Source organism: Phoenix dactylifera, chromosome 14, assembly GCF_009389715.1.
Source record: "Phoenix dactylifera cultivar Barhee BC4 chromosome 14, palm_55x_up_171113_PBpolish2nd_filt_p, whole genome shotgun sequence".
Taxonomy (NCBI): Eukaryota; Viridiplantae; Streptophyta; class Magnoliopsida; order Arecales; family Arecaceae; genus Phoenix; species Phoenix dactylifera.
In genome coordinates this window covers 12,584,130-12,604,607 of record NC_052405.1, presented here as the reverse complement: position 1 = coordinate 12,604,607, position 20,478 = coordinate 12,584,130, and the positions used below count along the sequence as shown (strand labels likewise).

At 44.1% G+C, this 20,478-nt stretch overlaps 1 protein-coding gene and 1 long non-coding RNA gene across 2 annotated transcripts; one reads left to right on the top strand and one right to left on the bottom strand.

Annotated features, from left to right (window-relative positions):
- Nucleotides 1–8,643: 8,643 nt before the first annotated feature.
- On the bottom strand, nucleotides 8,644–20,049 carry LOC103702929 (argininosuccinate synthase, chloroplastic-like). The gene is made up of 10 exons (XM_008785570.4): nucleotides 19,755–20,049; nucleotides 19,102–19,160; nucleotides 18,925–19,006; nucleotides 18,143–18,308; nucleotides 17,842–17,890; nucleotides 17,232–17,414; nucleotides 12,845–12,919; nucleotides 12,580–12,765; nucleotides 11,830–11,918; nucleotides 8,644–9,879 (listed from the first exon to the last, which is right to left on the bottom strand). The coding sequence occupies exons 1-10, from the start codon at nucleotides 19,822–19,824 to the stop codon at nucleotides 9,327–9,329; spliced, it is 1,512 nt and encodes a 503-aa protein (XP_008783792.1). The 5' UTR covers nucleotides 19,825–20,049; the 3' UTR covers nucleotides 8,644–9,326.
- LOC103702928 lies at nucleotides 9,427–14,573 on the top strand. Its single transcript, XR_001879198.3, has 4 exons — nucleotides 9,427–9,847; nucleotides 12,195–12,321; nucleotides 12,486–12,748; nucleotides 14,068–14,573. It is a non-coding gene; the product is annotated as an uncharacterized LOC103702928 (long non-coding RNA).
- Nucleotides 20,050–20,478: the final 429 nt, after the last annotated feature.

Here is a 20,478-nt window from a genome sequence, read left to right as displayed (position 1 = left end):
TCCCTTTGAGTTCTTTCAAATTTTCTAAAAAGTAGAAAGGTGGGTTCAAAGAAAATGTTGTACCAGAAGGAACCATCAAAAGAAAGCAAAAAAATAACCCCAAGGACTCATTTGGATCGTGTGAAGAATTTTTTCACCTGAATATTTTTTTTGAAAAGCCGATTTCTGAAAATATGATGCTTGAAAAAATAGTTTTAGCATATTTAGTTGATCATAAAAAGATGGTACATTTCAGAGTGACTAATGTTTGGTTGAGCATCTTTTTTTTAGTAAAGTTGTATAAAATATCTATTATACTCTTAATTTAAAAAAAACCTTGTTTATGAATTTTGATGGCTTAAGAATAGTTTCGAAAAAAAAAATTTAATTTCCAAGTGAAAAAGTAGCTTTTTCATGTCTCTACGGAAAAATCTTATTTCTATAAAAATGCTACTTTTCCATCTTTCTCATTTAAAAACTCCTACCAAATAAGAGATCTTTCTTCGTTTTTTCCTTGACTACACTTTTTTTTTCCTTTTCAACCAAACATAAACCACTCTATAATGTGTTTTTTTTTTTTTATGACCAATCAAACATCAAAAAAACTACTTTTTCTCGCATTAGCTTTTTAGAAAAAGATACATCGGTAAGAAATTTTTTTTTTTTATAAACCAAATGAGTCTTTACTATCTATGTAATTTTGCCAATGATTGATCGGTATTTCTGAGAAAATAAAAATTACATAAAACTAATGGCTTTTAAAAAAAAAAACATCCGAAAGATAAATTAACGGCCAGCACTCCCATTATATAAGAGCTTCTGCGACAGAACACCATATAAATCAGGACTATTATAGAGATGCCTTTATATACTTTAATGAGCAGCAGCATTAGTTATTGAAATGGATAAGATAACGCCAGGGAAAGGAGGGGTTAAATCCAGCCTATGATGCGGCTGCTTTAGCAGAACCATCTGACAGACCAAAAGTTGATTGACTTTTTAAAACGGCTCTTTAACGGCTAGTGTGAGAAACTCTGGCGATTGAGTGAGAAAATCAACGGCTACTGTTCTGGTGGTGCTCTGAGTGGTAACAGCTACTCGAGGTGGACTGCGACCATCCGACGAGGACCTCGCGGTAGTTGGGGCAGTGGAAGAAAGTATACAAGTTCCCCGGTGGTGATTGCTGAAGTGCCATCTAGGGTGGGCTCGAGACAACTGTGGGAGGTGGTGGCGGAAGGCGGAGGGAACTGCTTGCAGTCAGCTCTGTCCATGCGGCCAATGGCTCAACGAGCAGGTAAGTACCCTACTAATGCTTCTTCATCCTCCTCCGGGAAGCGGGCGGCGGGGGCCGCCAAGGCACTCGGTTTGTGGGGAGGCATCTGGGGCTCAGTGGAGACCGGGCCCCTGGGTGACTTCCCGGCCATTGGAGGCCAAGGTTGAGCTGCTTCGGCGGCGTTTCTCGAATGTGATATAACTGTCAGAGGAACCAATTCTGGCTGCACACCGAGAATGGTTGGCAGTGGTGGTCTGAAACCTCGGCCGTTGGGTGCTGGCTGAATGGGTGGCCAAAGATGTGGCCGTCGGGGGGAAATTGGCAGAGGGGTGGAAGCGGTGCTGCTCGCCGACGACCACCTTGCCTTACGATTCCGATCGACTGCGGATCGGGATCAGACCTTCTTAGAAGGGCCGTGGGTGGTGGGGGCCAGCTCTTGGCCATGGAACCGTGGAAGCCGGACTTCATGCCCGGAATCGACGCAATCAAGACTGCGGTCGTGTGGCTCTGGCTACCCCGGTTGCCTCGGGGTATTGGTTGGTCCCGACTATTCTCCAGATTGCTTCACATGTGGGCCAACCGTTGGCAGTCGATGGATCCACAGAGCTTAAAAAATCTATGGGCTATGCCCGGGTGAAGGTGGCGATCGACGCCACCGAGCCCCTCCTCCCCGGCGTCCAAATTCAAGGGGCGACGACGGTCCTTTGGCAGGACTTCGTCTATGAGGGGGTGCCGGATTTCTGCGCCCGCTGCGGAAGAATTGACCACCTGGGTACGGCGTGTGGGTACCCGGTGCCGGAGTTGATGAAGGTACCCGGTGGGGAGGGGGATGACTAGGCCCTCCAGAGCAGTGTTCCAAGGGGGAGCTCATGGGCTGGCCTTCGGTCCTTGGCTGGTGGCCCGGCGGAGCTGGCCTTTGCGACCGGAAAAAGGTCTGCCGAGGTCGTGGAAGGAGGTGTGGCACCACCTGAGTCGGCTTAGGCACCTCCTGCGGCGGCACGGCCGAGCTCGCCCGAGTCCCCACTAGACTCGAAGGCTGGTAGAAGCCGACAAAGCTCGCTCGCCAGCGGTTGCCGCCCAAGGTTCCTCCGCCATAGGTGAATAGCGAGTTTGGGCCCGGGGCACTGCTGGGAGAACACCGGGTCGACTTGGTTGTTGATCCGTCAGCCAGCCTGGTTGACTCGGCTACGGAGGCTGACAATGCCGGGTCGTCTAGGTCGCAGGCTGGCCCAGATGTTGAGATCGTGCTGGGCCAGACCAACAAGCGGCCCAGGGATCTAGGGCTGCTCGTGCGGCTAGCGTCGCGCGGGTGGTGGGTCGTGGGTTGGCCACGGCTCGCCACGCTGGCGCGCTTGGTGCGCCAGTTGGCGCCAAACGCGGCACCGAGGGAGGGAGGCACTCGAGCGAGGCACCCTGGGTGCGACTCAGGCCACAAGGGGCTCGGCCCAGTAGGCCGCGACCAAGGCTGCTGGGGCCCCTGATGAGGGCGCACCCTTTGGAAATGTCGTAAGCCCACCTGAGTCGGGCCCAATAACAAGGCCTGGTCCAGTTCAGTCTGAGCCCATGGGCTCGACAAATGCTGGGGTTTTCATGGTTCAGGGGTGGACTCCGGGGGGCGTCCAGGGTGAGGGTGGGCCTCTATTCCGCTTTGGAGCTAACCACTCTGGGGTGAGTCCTCTGCAGGGAGGGTCTCCAGGCGTAGTCTTCGGGGTTACGCAGCCTAGTGATGGGGGTGATGCGGTTGGCACTTCGGCTGCACGTTCGGGGGACCAGCTGGGCCCTCGCTCAGCAGTGGCCGAGGAGGTTATGGTGGATGAGGTTCCGGGGAGTGAGGCCCTAGCTTCTCCAGGTAGTTCTTCCTAGGGGGTGGTGAGGATAATGATCATAGCGTAGGACAAGAGGCTATTGGTAGGGTGATGGGGGATCACTCTTCGGTAGTCCAACAGGTCAAAGCGGTGGTAATGCAGGTTGTCTCGGGTACGAGTGAGAAGGGTGACAGGAGGGTGGTAGTAGGCCACGACATGGAGGTGGTCGATGAGGCTCAGGGGCAAATTGACTCCAGGGCCACACTATCAGGAGGTTGCCCATGAGGATCCTAGCATGGAATTGCAGGGGGGCAGCCAAGCCCTCATTTATATCGTCATTTAGGAGACTGGTGCAGGTCAATAGTCTAGAGATCTACATTTTGTGCGAAACGCGTCTTTCTGGAGAAAGTCTTAGCCGAATACAGCGATGCTTTGAGGCTGTCTGAGAGCTGTTCGCAATAGAGGCCCAGGGTCGATCAGGGGCATCTTGGTCTTGTGGAAACGGGGGGTGGCAACTATTGATGTATTTCGACAATGCACCCAGTAGGTGATTATGATCATTTCAGAATCTCATGCAGCTCCATGGATTCTTTGTGGGGTCTACGCGAGTACGGATTATAGGACCAGGAGAGTACTATGGGAGGAGATTGCCAGTCTGATCTCCCAGGGCTTTCCAACTGCCGTAGTGGATGATTTCAATTGTATTCTGTCCCTCAGCGAAAAGAGGGGAGGCAGGGCCTTCATTGATTCTCAGGATAAGAGGGAGTTTTAGGACTTTGTATCATGAAATGGCCTAGTGGACCATGGATACACCGGGCCGCGCTTCACACGGTGTAATAATCAGTCTGGCGGAGCGAGGATTTGGGAGCGAATCGATAGGGCTCTGGGTTCCTTAGAGTGGATCCTTCGATTCCATACCTATCAGGAGAGGCATCTTCCTCGGATTGCATCGGACCACTGTCCTTTGCTTATCTCCATGGGTTTGGGCTCCAGCCATAGATCTTCCTTTCGTTTTGAGAAGAAATGGTTGTCTTACCCCCAGTCATGGGATATTGTGAAGGTAGCTTAATCCATGCCAGTCTGGGGTGATGCAATGCAAAGAGTTTCTCGTAAGCTGGAGCTCACCAAAAGGCGGCTCCGCTGATAGAACTGTGAGGTGGTGGACAATATATTCAGGAGGTTAGAGGAGGTGGAGGCCTCTATTGCCGATCTGTAGGGTAAGGAGGATCAGAGTGGCGAGCTCTCGGCATCTAACATGGTAGGTCTGTGGGGACTTCTCGCTACTCATCACTCACTCTTACGACAACAAGAGGTCTTTTAGAGACAAAAGTCTAGAATACGGTGGGTCGGTGAAGGAGACCGAAATACTAGTTTTTTTCCACCGATCGACTGTCTTTAGAAGACATAGAGGCACGATTAGATCCTTGCGAGATGAGAGGGGTCAGTGGGTGGAGGGTGAGTCGACGGTCCGGGGGATGCTACTCGACTTCTTTAGATCTAGATGGACGGAGGTGGAGGATTCCACTAGTACTGGTCGCCTCCTAACATCGGAGGTCATTATAGGTGATGTGGAAAATGAAGCCCTAGTTCGACCGATTTTGGATACGGAGGTGCAGGAGGAGGTTTGGTCCCTAGCGGCGGACAAGACCCCAGGTCCGAATGACTTTCCTCCATTCTTTTTTCGTAAATATTGGTGCATCATTCGAAGATCAGTGATTGAAGTGGTCCAGTGTTTTTTTGGACAGGTAGAGATGGCGGAGGGATGGAAGGACATATATGTCATCTTGATCCCAAAGCGTCAGGACGCGACTGAGCCGAATCATTTCAGGCCCATTAGCCTATGCACAACACTGTATAAAATTGTGGCAAGTATTCTTGTGACAAGGGTGAAGCCAGTGCTGTCAGCTATCATTTGCCAAGAATAGAGGGCATTTGTGAGAGGTAGAAATATTTCGGATAATATCATGATTGCTCAGAAAATGATGTGGGACCTTCGGAGGGCATCGAAGAGACGAAGCTTGATGGCGATGAAGTTGAATATAGAGCGAGCATATGGCAGGATCCGATGGAGCTTCCTCAGACTTATTCTGGAGAGCTACGTCTTCCATAGGATCTGGATAAATTGGGTGATGGGATGTGTTCAGGGGCCTAGTTTCTCTATTTTGGTCAATGACACACCATCACCTTTCTTCCTTTCCACTATGGGCTTGAGGCAGGGGTGTCCACTATCCTATTTTTGTTTATTATGTGCTCGAATGTATTGTCTCGAGCCTTACGGGAGGCAGTAGCCCCTCGTGCCTTGGTAGCCTATGTTCCTGCCCTAGGAGCTAGACGTATTTCTTACCTCCTCTTCGCTGATGACTGTCTTTTAGTAGTGAGGGCTAGGGCAAGGGAGGCACGGGGCCTTAGAAGAGTGATAGCTGACTATTGTCTAATATACGGATAGCGAGTGAATCTTTTGAAGTCAGCTATTACGTTTAGCCCAAGTACGGAGCGCGGTGTCCACAGGAAGATGAGGGGGATCCTTGAGATGTCGGAGCAGGAGGGAGCTTGGAGCTATCTGGGGGTACCTATTACTGGTAGGAGGATGCGGGTCTCAGAGTGCTCTGGCCTCGTACAGCGAGTTCAGCGCAGGCTAGAGGATTGGCGGGCTACATCCCTCTCCATGATGGGCAGACTAACCCTGTTAGGTCAGTGCTGAGTTCGATGCCTATATATCTTATGGCCAACATAGTTGTACCGCAGACGGTGTTGGCTAGGATCGAACGCTCCTTCGGAGTTTTCTTTGGGGCTCTTGGGGGGGAGGGGCGTGGGGTGCATTTGGTCGCTTGGGAGAGCGTTTGCCAGCCCCTCCAGAAGGGCGGCCTCGGTGTGTAGTCTCTTCGGGCGACACGAGAGGCCATTATTGCCCGTCATGCGGTACGATTTGTACTGGAGCCTCAGGGACTCTGGAGCCAGGTTATGGTAGCTAGGTATGGTCATGTGGGATCTGCAGAGATGCTCCGGCGTAGACACACGATCTTCTTTATGTGGCGAGAGATCGAAAAATATTTACCGATTGCTATGACCAACACTAAATGGCTGATCGAGGATGGAAGGAGCATCGTTGTGGTAGGGGACACGTGGGTAGATGCATTGCCCCTGAGCTTATGGCCGACTGTGGTTAGTACAGAGGTGGGCGATGGACTGCGAGTCTTTGACCTGCTTGATCCTGGAGGTGGACAGTGGGATGGTGATAGGCTGCGGTGGATTTTCGGAGAATACCTTGTAGTGCAGGTACAGTCCCTTTCGATACTTGGGTGCGGGGGTCCGGATGTCAGGGTTTGGCAGTCTTCGTGTAGGAACAAAGTCAGGGTGGGGGATGTAGCCTGAGTTCTGCAGCAAGATCTCAAGGCAGGCCCGGACTATGCTTGGGTCTGGCGGCTCGGCCTTCACCTGCGACTGGCTCTATTTCTTTGGAAGATGATCTGGGATTGCCTACCGACGAGATCGGTACTCAGTGACCGTGGCGTGAGGATTCCCCTCCGGTGTCCGATGTGTGATGCTGACGAGACAATTGAATATGTGTTGCTATAGTGTGTGTGGGCGAGGAGGTCCTGGTCTCTAGCAGGGAATTCCACAGGATGTCTGGGGACTGAGGGATCAGTTCTTACGGGTCATCCGATGCTAGTCTACCAGACTGCCAGCCCCAATTGGACCCCGTGGCTATTAGAGCTACATGCATTGCTTATCAAATTTGGCTGGCCAGAAATGCTAGGATCTTTGGCAGACACCGTATGTCGTCAAGATATGTGGTAGAGTGTGCTTGTATACAAGCAGAGGAGCTTAGTTACGGAACCTTGTCAGGTGGACTTCTGATAGTTCAAAATATCTGGGACTTCCATTTTGCTCATGTGGCGCCTTGTTTGATGTTTTTCACCTGAGAGCCCCCACCCCTGAGATTCCTCAAGGTTAACTTTGACGGATCGGTACAGAACAGAGTATATAGAGGGGACGTTGGGTTCGTCATTAGGGACCTGAGCTCTCGTGGCTATCAGCTAGCAGAGACCTCGATCTCTAGTGCCGAGTTGAGAGCTACATGGGAGGGCCTTCGATATGCGCGGCGAGTGTTGCAGGCTCACTCCATTATTATAGAGGGCGACTCAGCCATTATTATAAGGTCGATCCAGGAGGGTCCGAGGGTGTCGGGATGGGACCATCCCCTACTCCGAGACATTTGGGCCATCGGTAGATATGGAGAGGTAGGCCTGTTAACGAGCCGAGCTGCTCGAGCTCAGCTCAGGTTTGGCTCGAGATCGGCTTGTTAATCAAATGAGCTCGAGCCCGAGTTCTAAATGGGGCCCATTTAAATCCAAGCCCGAGCAGCTCACAAGCCCAAATGGAGCTCGACTTCGGAATCCGAGTATTTCCTTGCAAGAAACTTAATCAACAAATATTTCATCCACATCTCCCCTAAAACAGAAATCGATGCCACAGTCCTCGCATCGCGCGCACTGCAGCATTAAATGCAATACAGCGCCGTGGCATTAATGCCACAACGCATCTGATAGAGAGAGGAAGTGGTAGCTCGACTGGGCAGTCAAGGAATGATGATATGGTGCCCTAAGTAGTCCATTTCCCCATGACAACTCACCTACCCAATGTATCAAACTCCTACTTAGGACATAGTACTGAGCAGAGATTGGAGTGGCTGTTGTATCTCATGCTTACCGACTTCGACCTCTCCCTCAAGTGCATTAATGGGATAGCGACGAGCAACGTAGCTTGCGACGGCGGCCGCAGCGGCCTCAAAAATATCTTTCATAGTAGCAAAAAAAAAATTTAAATACCCCCTTATGGCATTAAATGCCCAGCCGCGCGTGTTGTGGTTTGCTACAGCGATGCATTTAATGCCAAAAATACTTTTTGTAGCAGAAAAAAAATAAATACCCCCTTAAAGCATTAAATGTCGCTGTGCGCTGTGGACGCTGTGTTTTGCTACATCATCGCATTGGAAACCTAGAGCTCGAAGGCCTATTCGGAATGGGCTTATTAACGAGCCGAGCCAAGCCCGAGCCTTTGCTTTGCCAAGCAAGTCTGAGCTCGAGCGCAATACAGAGCTCGGTATCGAGCCTAAGCCCGAGCCTGAAATCTTATGAACAAGCCGAGCCCAAACCTCTCAAGCTCGAACTTGGCTCGACTCGTTAATAAGCTTATGAAGAGGCCTTCCTAGCCAAACATGTTTACAGGGAGGCTAATGGGGCCGCGGATTGAGCGGCCTCTTACGTGGCCAGTCACTCAGGCGATGTTTTGTAGACGCAGGAAAGAAAGTTATCCAAGGCTTTCCGTGATATATTATTTTCTGACTTTATTGAGTATCTCCATACTCATGTACTGTGAGGCGCCGGCCTAAAAAAAAAAAAAAAAAAAAAAAGGAAGAAAAGGGGTTGATTAAAGTTAATGGTTGGAATCCTGGTCTGAGATTCTATTTCACAAGCACATCCCTAATGGATTCCTAGGGATTTTAACACAGACAGACTTGGGCTCAGTTCATCACAATCTGGCGTGTAAGTTTGGTCCCACCCATAGCCAGTTTGCACTGACATAAAACCAGAATTCTACAATTGTAGATTTTCCAAACTAGAAGTATCAAGTTTCAGTATACACAAGTGCAGTCTCCCTGCTCACACTCCCGTCCATTCCACAATCACCGCTTGCCCTGACACACCAATGGCAGGATACCACTAAAATATCATATCGACCAGAATAAAGATGTGATGGATAAAAATAAAATAACCACTGATAGACGCAGCTTTAGGCATCTTCCGTTTACCAAGGAAATATTACCCACCTCAGCACCACCCACAAAAAAAATAATAATGTCAATCAGCAGCAGAGGTGTCAGAAATGGACACATAGCCATCAATCAACATTCTGACACAGTGCAATGATAATATTCTGACCACAAAAACGGCTCTTACCTGCTCCAGAAGAGCCCCACACCAACAAGCCACAAGAATGATTGAGGCAGTCGCCACCTTTCCATCACATCATCTCAGTTGTTGCGGCATCCATTTCCCACATCCCATGCGCAATGATACCAACCAGCCGACCCAAGAACCATACCATCAGGCCATCAGACTGTGCACAGCATCGTACAGCATTTAGAATACCCGTACCCAGATATAAAGTATAGCACATGTAGGAGAACCTTAATGAGAAAAGCCTACAAAAAATATGCTATGCTTGCACCACCAAATTCTCACAACAGCCAAGAGAAGAGGAAACTCTCAGATGCCCCTCTCAAGCATGGCCCGGACTCTGGTAGGAAGCCCATATAGCCGGATGAATCCAGCAGCATCAGCCTGGTTGTAGATCAGGCCGTTCTCGAAGGATGAGATGTCTTCTCTGTACAAGCTGCATGAGCTCCTCCTGGACGCAACGCTGACCGACCCCTTGTAGAGCTTGAGAGTCACCGACCCGGTCGTGGTCTCCGAGATCTTTTCCATGAAGGCGTCCATCGACCGGCGGAGCGGATCAAACCAGCGGCCGGCGTACACCAGCTCGGCGTACTTGAGGGCGAGCACGTCCTTCACCTGCATGGTCTCCCGGTCCAGCGTCAAGGATTCGAGCTCGCGGGCTGCGGTCCAAAGGATCGTGCCGCCGGGCGTCTCATAGACGCCGCGAGACTTCATGCCAACCAGCCGGTTCTCGACCATGTCCACGCGTCCAATCCCATGCTTACCGCCAACCTCGTTGAGCTCCGCGAGGAGGGATGCAGGGGTGAGTTCTTCTCCATTGAGGGAGACAGGTATGCCTGAATTGATCCCAATCTCCACGTATCTGCAAATCATACAGTTTGATTCTATTCAAGTTATATATTTACACACTGATGGACTACAGAGGAGTAATAGCATCTTTGAGCATTTTCTGATATAAATACACACAGCAGTCTGCTTTCTATTGTCAGGACTGAAAGAAATGCTTATATGAAACGTTTTCGCAAGCACATCATATGTAGAATATAGAAGGATATAATTAGCATATTCATTGACCCAGCAGCCATGAAACTTGTGGGTTTTTCCCAAAGGAAAGCAATGATGAATAAACTCATAGATGTACTTCCTTTTCCTCCATCTCTGCTGCATGACAAGGAGGTAGACCGTGCATCTGCTTAGAAAGCAGGGTAATTATCAAACCAGAAGGTCCTTGCACTGCTCAGCCCTATATCCATTTGATTTGTACATCAGCACAGGACCATATAACTCTTTTGTAACAGAAGGATGAGAAATCAACCATCATCGGTTTAGGAAGAAAAAGGAGGAAAAGAAGCAAAGAATGGCAGGTTTTAAGGTAAGAAATCAAGACTAATCCAGAGAAGTCCCTCATCATCTGATGCCACAAAGGTCAATAACACAATCACAAAGACTTGTGATGCGACAAATGGATGCCAGCCGGCTCCACGGGCTGGGATGCCGTCTTATGCACCTCGACACGTGTGCCACATGTTCTGAGACACGTGCCAAACTTCTGTGATCCGAACACACATCTAGATACGCATCTCCATCTAGGCACTCTGGTGGGTCCATACACCTAGATGTACATCTCTAGGTGATTTAAGTGGATTTTACGTGGCTGCCCAGGTGGTAACCTCACAAACTGAAGCACTGCCTAGAGTATAGGCATCTATATCGATATTTAATATGCCTGACATGAATAACATTTACTATAACAGTAGGTTCTATGAGCTCATGAGCTGTATCGCTTCTACAAGCTGCCCAAGTAAGCAAGATGTGAAGGAGTAGCAAAGCAGCCTTCTCCCACGGGAGAGTATGTGCCACCAAATTTTAGAAAGCTTTACAACCAACTCCAGGTTCGCCTCAAATCCTATCCAAGACAACTCGATGCAAGAGATGAACATTTAATGAAACCTAAAGGACGACTTTGGAAAGAGATTTGATACGAAAGCAACTGCATTTAACTAAGTGGTGACAAGACACTAAAAAGCTCAATTGGCTTACAACACTACATGTCACGGCTAGTGTATACTTATAATAAAACCTTAAAAAAGAAGTTATACACCCCAATTTTAAATATACACACACACACATACATACATACACATGTACATGTACATGTACATACATACACACACACATGTACATGTACATACATACATACATACATACATATATATATATATATATATATATATATATATATATATAGAGAGAGAGAGAGAGAGAGAGAGAGAGAGAGAGAGAGAGAGAGCTTTTACTATTTTGTGAATAGTCGAAGCAGTCCAACTTGAGCAGTAGCCAAGTAGCAAACTGGATATGAGGGCAATTGTTTCATTTTTCTTCCTCCCCATTAAACAACATAAGCAAGATGAATGGATATATGAAATATGACCATGAAATGCTCCTTTTCTTATTTAAGATAGAGTTGATTAATCACCGACGACTCAAACTACAATCAACCTCCTATGATGACTAGGTGCTTCATCTAAGTGGATAGTGGGTCTACACAGGTCTGCCTAGAAACTTAGGAAGACCATGCAAGAGGCCATAATTGAATGGTAATAGAAATATTTTCAGAAAAATTGGATCATTTGCACATACCGCCAATTTCACCTGCAGTTTTTACATTAAAAAGTCGACCTGGAGATTACCAAATTCCAGAAACTAAATGCTACTAGATGTATAACAAAATAATTTCAGGCCTTTACGATAACTGAGGTACGAGATTAGCAGTCAACTGAGAGATTCATCTAAGCAAGATGAGGTCACTTACTCAGGTTGATTAGGTGCATCTTCTGGGTCAACAGTCATCATGTACATATCCTTCTTTGGCTCATTTGCAGGGTCCTCCAGAATGTCTCCCTTCAAAATTAAATAACAGATTGTCATACTTTCATGTTTTCATCAATAGCTGCATTTTGCAATAATCAAAAAATTAGGGTAGAGGAAAAAAATCATATACACTATCAGCATACAATTAGGTAGTCCTAGAAAAAAACAGTTTTATGCCTCCTATTCACCATTCCTTTTGTCTAGAGAACTTCCAAGTTCGCATAAGAACAATTTATTCAATGAAACTCATGAAGGATAAAAGTGTAACAAATTGCCCAGCTGACACCAAGTTATTTACATCTGCAGGGAGGAGACAGTGGTTAGGGAGGAAATTGCTTTCACAAGATAAACCGCAGCACATCTGCAAAACAGCATCTGGTTCTGGTGTATGGTCTGTGTTGTTCCCATGAATGACAGCATTTTGGAGGGGAAGGTACCATATACATGAAAAAAAAATTCTCTACAGAAAAATGTAGTGTTCGTTCTAAATTTAAGTTATTTGTTACTTCCATTTTCCAAGTATTTTATAGCTTATAAAAACTGAAAGATAAAAAATGAAAATAGATGCCTGACAAAAAGAAAATTTTCTCTGAATAGGTGCATAAGCAACAGAAATGCTTAGACACGGAATAGCAGCATCAAGATAATCATAGACTGGTCCTCCAGTGACTCAGTGAAAAAGTCAAGATACCTCATGGCTAAGGTGCCATAGATTACGATCTCTGCTGTAAATTGATTTCCTTGAAACAGGAACAGGAACATTGTGTTTCTTGGCATACTCGATAGCATCTTCTCGACCTGTGATCTCCCATTCCCTCCATGGTGCCACAACTTTGAGTTCAGGATTCAGAGCAAAGAAGGTAAGTTCAAACCGAACCTGCAGCCAAAGATATGGCACAAATGATGATTAAAAGAGCAAAGATGTAGAAAGCATTCCTCAAAGTAAAAAAGCACACCTGATCATTTCCTTTTCCTGTGCATCCATGCGAGACTGCATCTGCACCAACTTCTTTAGCAACATCAACCATTGCCTGCCATCCAAAATCAGATCCATGAAACAGACTTCTCTTCCTTTCAATATTATATTTTCTTAGTTAGCTTTAAGATTATTAAAGAATCATGCAGAAGTTAATGTGGCGAGCAAAAACTACATAACCTTTCAGCAAGCATGTTCCTGAATATTTGGGCAAAAGGAAATCCATAATCAATAAATATTAAAAGGCTTTAGCCAATGTCTGTAAGGATGCACAGATGCTGCACTACATATTTATTCATGTACTTCATTTCAGAGACCTAAACAAATAGTGCCCCTTATTCCTATCAACTAGCATCCTATTTCTGCAGATAACAAGTTTAAGCCATGAATTGGCACAGATTTTCAACATTGCTAGAACCATGTCAGCCTAATGCATTCAAGTCACCACGATTTAGTTCCCATCAAGAAATGCAGCATGCTTAACAACCAAAATTTTACTAATCTTCATGCTCAAGATAGGCTCATGTTCCTTTTCTACTACTATCAAAACCAATTTCACCAAAATTACAGTAGATGCCTGAATATTCAAGTTCTTTAATTTTCTCCTACAAAATTTTTTGGTGCCTACACAAAACCACCTTAAAAAATGGGATCTCTAACCTTTTTCTAGCCAGAGAAGTCCATCCCATGATGAACCTGCATAAGTGGGTACTGTCAACAAATGGAGACATAAAAGTCTTGCTAAGTGAATTATCAGCCAGAGGCAGTTAAAAAAGGACAACACTTTAAATTTGTCTGCAGTATTTACAAATAACCAAGACCATAAACACACACACACACACACACACACACACACACACACACACACACACTACATAATACTCGAACATCAACATGAACAAAACAACTTTAGCCGATATGTGTTGGAATACAGAACTATAGGACTACCTTTCAGAACTCATTAAGAATGTCTAAGGGCGAGCTGAAACATGTACATGTCCATTGAATGTGAATAGAAGACTATGCAACAAGACCTGCAAACATGAAATCACCTAATCCCTTTCTTTCTGCCATACAACATATTATCTTTCCATCACACACTCATTTTATCATTGGAGAAACTGCTCTACAATGGTTTCACCTTTTAGTTCAGAAATGGAACAAAAAGAACAATGATTAACTTCTTTTCTTGTTTACCTTTAGGCAAGTGTATTGACTCAAGTTTTGGCCACATCATTGCAGTCAGCAAGCTCTGTGCTATCATCTCGTCTTAGGTATGCAACATATTCATCATTATAATACATGGTTCTAACATCCCTACTATTTAATGTCTTTTGCAATGAAATCTCTTAATCAACTGTCAGCTTCGCTTTATTACTTGCTTCCCAAATTACTGTAGTATGCATACAGCTGCATTATTATCATCTATGACCTTCATATATTACATGAGACTATGAGAGGGACAGAGGCACGAAGGCTACTGTATGAATTTTATTGTCCCCACTACTGAATTTACTGAACTGTCGAAAGTCATCCATGGTTGCTCCTCAAGTTTTATGGCAATCTCCATTTCTTGTATTCCTGGGCCCATCAAAAGCTTGAGAAGATGCCTCGATATTGTTTGGAATCTTGAATTATGAAAATTTTCAGTGCTCAGTGATGGTTTCCATATCTTTTCTGCGATTACAAGCTGTGAAAAAGGTTGACTAGATACAGGTTTGGATGATTTTGCTCTCTCTCTCTCTCTCTCTCTCTCTCTCTCTCTCTCTCTCTCTCTCTCTCTCTCTGTGTGTGTGTGTGTGTGTGTGTGTATGTGTGCGGGCGCACCTGAGACTCTATTGGCTTTTTCATTTGTAGCTGTAGGATGGCTCATCTACCAACTTCTGCATAGGTATCATACTTAACCTAACCTGCTTGTGTTTTCCTTTTAATTTTTCATATGCATCACTAACTTAGCCTTCATTGACTAATAAGTACCTTTCTACTACTCATTTAGTTATATTTGACTTTTGAGTGGTCTTTACTCTTTCAGAACCTAGAGGCATACTTCTTGTAATGTTGCACCTGCTTGTACTGGCATTTATAGATGCATCCTTCCATAACATTGTATCTCCTACTTAAGGATTAAACTATGAGCCCGTATCAAACCCTATCTTACAACGAATACCATGCTGGTAACTTTTAAGAAGAGTACAAGGGAGCACTCTTGCCTTTACTTTGTATAATCCATGTTGACTGGTATCACTATATATAGACCTGCTTCAGTGTGTACAACACAGATAAGCAGTTAATAAGCAGCAGCAATATCCTTCCATTTCTGTACTTGTGCCTTGGAACGTTCGAAGCTTGTCTACTCTCATCCACCCTTTTCTGCCTTTTTAAGGATCTGAAGGCTTGCTTAGGCTTCATTTGGCACCACTTCCACTTTTTTTTATTTCTTATTTTTGTTTCTAATTATTTCTATCTTGTCTTCAATATTCTAAAAACAAAATAAATGTATTTGAGAACTAGGATAGGTGGAAGCCAGGGCAAATATCAAAGTGAGGGCAGGAAGGACCCCAAATCTCTCAAATCAACACAAGAGACTTTACCAATTCAGCCGGTCGAGACCTTGGAAAATAAAAAGTATTAAGTAAGTACAATTTTTTTCATTTTTAAAATCAGATAAAACAATAAGGCATTATTAATGGTGGCTGCATTGTTTGATCACAATGATACTAGTGAAAATGATAGGGGCAAGTGGTGGTGGATGATAGTGGGGGTGCTGTGAGGTTGGTAGTGGCAGCACTGGAGGAATGTGGTGATGTTTGTGATAGCTACAAATGGTGGAAATAATAGTGGAGAGGTGCTGGTGATGGCCTCAAGGGGTAGTGAACATGGAGGTAGTGAGTGGTGGTGACAGTGGGTTATAGTGATTAGCATTGGGTGGACGGGTTGAGGCATTTTATGCAGTAAAGGTACGAGGTAGGATTGTGATAACCTACGATGTTATTGATGTTTTCCAAATTTTCTAAGTGCAAAAGTTTCACTTACAAAATGTCCAGAGCAAGACTTGCTCAAATTTTGGGAAATGGGCTACTTGACGGACATTGGCTGGGTCTCACACTAGAGGTCCTGCTGCCAAACTTTGTCCCATCTGTTTATGCTATCAAAACCTGTGCTGTTTGGATGAGGATGTCGGGATTGCCTTATGAAATACCTAGACAAAGCTGTAGCTAGTGATTGCTGAATTGACCCAAAGCTGTAGCCCATATCAGACCGAACAGATGCCAAGTCAAAATGGTTCAAGGTTCGCTTTAGTGAGGTTATAAAACCTTATAAAACCAGCATGTTTGATTATAAAAATGGCTCACTGTAGTTATAAAAATGGGTTGGTTATATAAAAATGGCTCACTGTAGTTTTCCTGGCAGCCGTCGTCTACCAGGTATGCGTTCATCTCCGCTCTCTCTCCCCCCCAACCAAAAAAAGGAAAAAACATTCATGATATCATCCTGTCGTAGCCCCTTATCGTGGCGATCAAATTCTATCAACCTACAACCCAGGTTGAACGGATTTGACCATGGTCAAGATAGCAGGTTGGCTGACCTCGTATCATACAGGCCTAACAGCAGAAAACCACTTAGTAGACCATGTCAGTTCTAAAGAAAGCTATAATATATGATCTCGTGGCTCTCTTATCTGACTTTTAAAATGGACATCCCAAAACACAGAATTTGACTCTGGCAGGACATGTTTAAGAAAAGTATTCTGAGCTGTCTTTTTTTTTTACATAACAAGAAATGAAAAGTAATAACATCTTACTTCTACCAAAGAAAAATGATGTAAATAACAAAGTTATCAAACTACTGCTTCTATTAAGATTCTATATATATATATATATATATATATATATATATATATATATATATATATATATATATATATAACTCTAAATTTTACAATGAACTTGCACGTAAAAATACATAATATTGTTCAGAATTTTTAGCTAAGTTCACCCGTAAGATAGCTATGGTGCAAATAACAAAGACTATCAATGCAATGACATGTAATCAGTTAGGGAAAGACCTGTTTGGAAAAAAAATGAAAAAAAAAAGAGATGCAATTTATCTCAGCTTCAGAAACAGGTTTAATGATGCATTCCTTACAGGTTCTTGAATTAAAAATCATATTTGTTGCAGAATTAAATCCATCAAATATAATGAAATATAATGAGAATCTTGTCCCTAAGATCATATACAAACATTAAAACAATAAGTTATTAATTATTACCCAAAATCTCCAGATAGTCACATACAAATTCTCTATAATCAATAACTAATTCAACTGAAAATGAAGCATAAATACTATATATACATATGAACATCACCTTAGCAATAACAGGGCGAGCCATTGAGGTCCCAAGCAAATACTTCCTTTCGTAGGTAGCCCCAGCTCTCAAACAGGGGAATATGTAATCTCTAACAAATTCCTCTTTTAGATCTTTTACAAGAAGTTGACTTGCACCACTGGCTTTGGCTTTTCTTTCCAAGCCATCGATTTCCATGACACCCTATTAAAAAAAGAAGGGAATGTTCGATAAATGAGCTGAAATGAATACCTGTAGGGAATTTGTGATCAACTAAACAGTAAAAGTTTCGGTCCAACAAGTAGGATGGTTTGATGAAGAACTATGGAAGCTCTAAGATTGTTAAATAATGACTGTAAATGGAATCTTTATAACCAATACTAAATGAAATTCGAGTATTTAGGTGTGTTTGTGCCCTATACAAAATAGTTAAATAAATGTTCATGAGCAAAAAGTCACCTGATTTATGGTACTATTTTACAAGAATTATATAGGATCAGCATGCTTGAGGGTAAAACATGTCAAATAAAAAGAACTAAATAATGAAATGGCATCAAAGTACAGGATTTGTTAAGAAATCAATACTCTCTAGTTTATTTACAGCAAACTGACAATTCAATCAGTCACTTACTTGACCAACATCCGCAGTGAAGCACACAACTTCACATCCGTAGTTCTCCCTACAATTCATAGATGACAAAGAATGAGATGATGGGAAATGCAAATCAAAGTAAACAGATAAGGCAAGCATTCATTGTTCTCCAACTCAAAAGTACAACACTGGCAAATGCGTTTGTATGAAATGCTAAATTATTGGTACACCATACACTGCAAGTACTTCTACCTAAGAATATTTACAGCACATAAGGAATTAAGATTATTAAAATGACAAATAGAAGAAAATCACATTCTATGCAAGGCATGAGCTATACCTTAGCCATGGGACAATTACTGATGTATCCAAGCCACCGCTGTAAGCCAAAACCACTTTATTCATCTTCCCACGCAACCCGCTACCATTATGACTGCCATAGATATCAGTTTTTCCTGAAAATATGGCATCTGTCCCTTTTTCGCCAGCCAGTACACACTGAATAGCTGAATATTAAAGATGGAAAAGGAAATTAGAACATATAATACCAACAGCAGAACAGATCACTAAAGCAACCAACCTAACAACATTTCTCAAATACAACCTGAAGCAAAGAGTTTAGATGAATTTAAATGTATTTCGATTAAGTTGAGAGCAGGCATGTAAAAAGCTTCTTTTTTTCTGATGCAGAAATTAGTTTCCAAATCTGTTTCCTCTTCTTTTGAGTAACCACTGGTCAATAGACTTATCCAACATAAGATGAGAGAGAGAGAGAGCATTTCAAAAGCACAGTTTTCATATTCCCTGTATGTTCCCCTAATAATGAACAAGATGTCAGATTTAATAATCTCTGACCCATCTTACCATTTCAAAGGTATTTTGCATGAAAACTATGCTGAAAAAGTTTCTAAGCACATGGCTCAAACTCCAAAGTTTTGAAAACTTTCAGTTTCAACCAGAAGCAATCAATAACCAACGTTCATTTTGTTCCGACAATCAAGTGCTTGTTTGTGCATGCATCTGAAACTTAGGTGCATATGCAATGGACAGAAAATGAATTCCAAAATTACATAATTTTTCACTAAAACTGAAACAAATTACAAGCAATTCCTCTTCGCATACCTTGGTTCCGATAAACACATGTTTGTTGTGAATTCTGGTGAATGATCACATTACCACAGAACCCACTTGACCTTGCACCCACCTAATAAAATATCAACACAGTCAGCCTATGACACAGAGAATATAAAATGTCAAAAGGAAGCAAGTCAAATTAGAAAAATTCAACGGCTTCGGTACCTCCCGGTGGAAGTTGGACTTCTTAAAGCAGCATAAGTTATCCCGGTAAGTGGGTGTTCCTTCGAGAACAGAAAACTTTGGTTAACAAGGGATCATAAGCAAAACAAAGCCAGGCATGCATTTGTTGTATAAAATGAGCATAATTCATCATTCCCCTCCTAAATGAATATGAAGAGAGAAACGCGAAAACAATGACAAAATCCATCATGTGAGGTTAAACCGCAAATTCTTTCCCCATAAATTTAAATTCCCATCATTTCTCCACATAATTTGTTTTCATATGTTCAAATATTTTGGAAAACCAGCTACTGATGGAAAACAAACAGATTTCCTCCAAAAAATCTTCAAATTAAAATTTTAAACTTCAGTTTCAGTAGCCGACTAAAGCTCTCGTGGGGCGATTAGGAGACACATGAGAAGACTCAGATCCAATGGAGAAATATTATTTACAGAAAAACCTAAAACAAAGGCAGCGAATCAGGAAATCAATATCGAATGACAGGTTGAGAAAAAAGGAAAGAAGAAATCGGTCGCCAAAATCAACACGAAAACTCGATTAAGATACCATTTGTCTACCCCTGAAAGCCGATAAAGCTACAAAGAACCAAGGAAACAAAGAGAAATCGAAGAAAGGAGCAAAGAATGCGAGTCACCACAAGTCCTCGATCCATGGACCGAAATCTTTGGAGAAGAATAGGCCCCAATCGCCTGCAGCTGAGCCATTCAAAGATCTCCTCCAATGCACCACCACCTCCGACCACGTCTGACGGATCAAAAGCAAACCAGATCTAGGGCTTCGACGAACCCAAAAAGCTTCGATCTTCCCCCGCCTCTCGCTCTCGCTCTCGCTCTCGCTCGCCCGCCCAGCTGAAAATGGCGAGAACCAGGGGGTAAGGCGACGCGCGTTCGCGGTTCGGCCGACTCTCCTTCCACTTGCATCGCCTTTTCACCGTCCACTGCCTAATCAACGGTCAAAGATTTGAAAAAAAGTGTTGGCCGCTCTATCCCTATTCGGTCAGCTCTTGACACGTGGCCAATCTGACGGATGTCAGAAGCCTTAGGTTTTATGCCCCCTCTCGTTGGGGTTTTTGGCAAACCTTGGCGCCCTTCAGGAGCCGCCGCACGTGATGGTGACCTTCCACGAAAGGCCGCTCGTACGCTTCCCGCGTCGATCCGCAAAATGCCCTCGACCACATCTAGGGTATCGAGTCGGATTGGATCCTAGGTAACACTGATCCGATCCAATTTTTGTTCGGGTCCCAATTTTGGATCCGGATCCGATCCGATTGAAGATCGGGTCGGATCCGGGTCCGATCGGATCTAATATTTTTGTGTTTTTAGGAAAAAAAATTTGGGCAAATCTAATTTGGTCATATC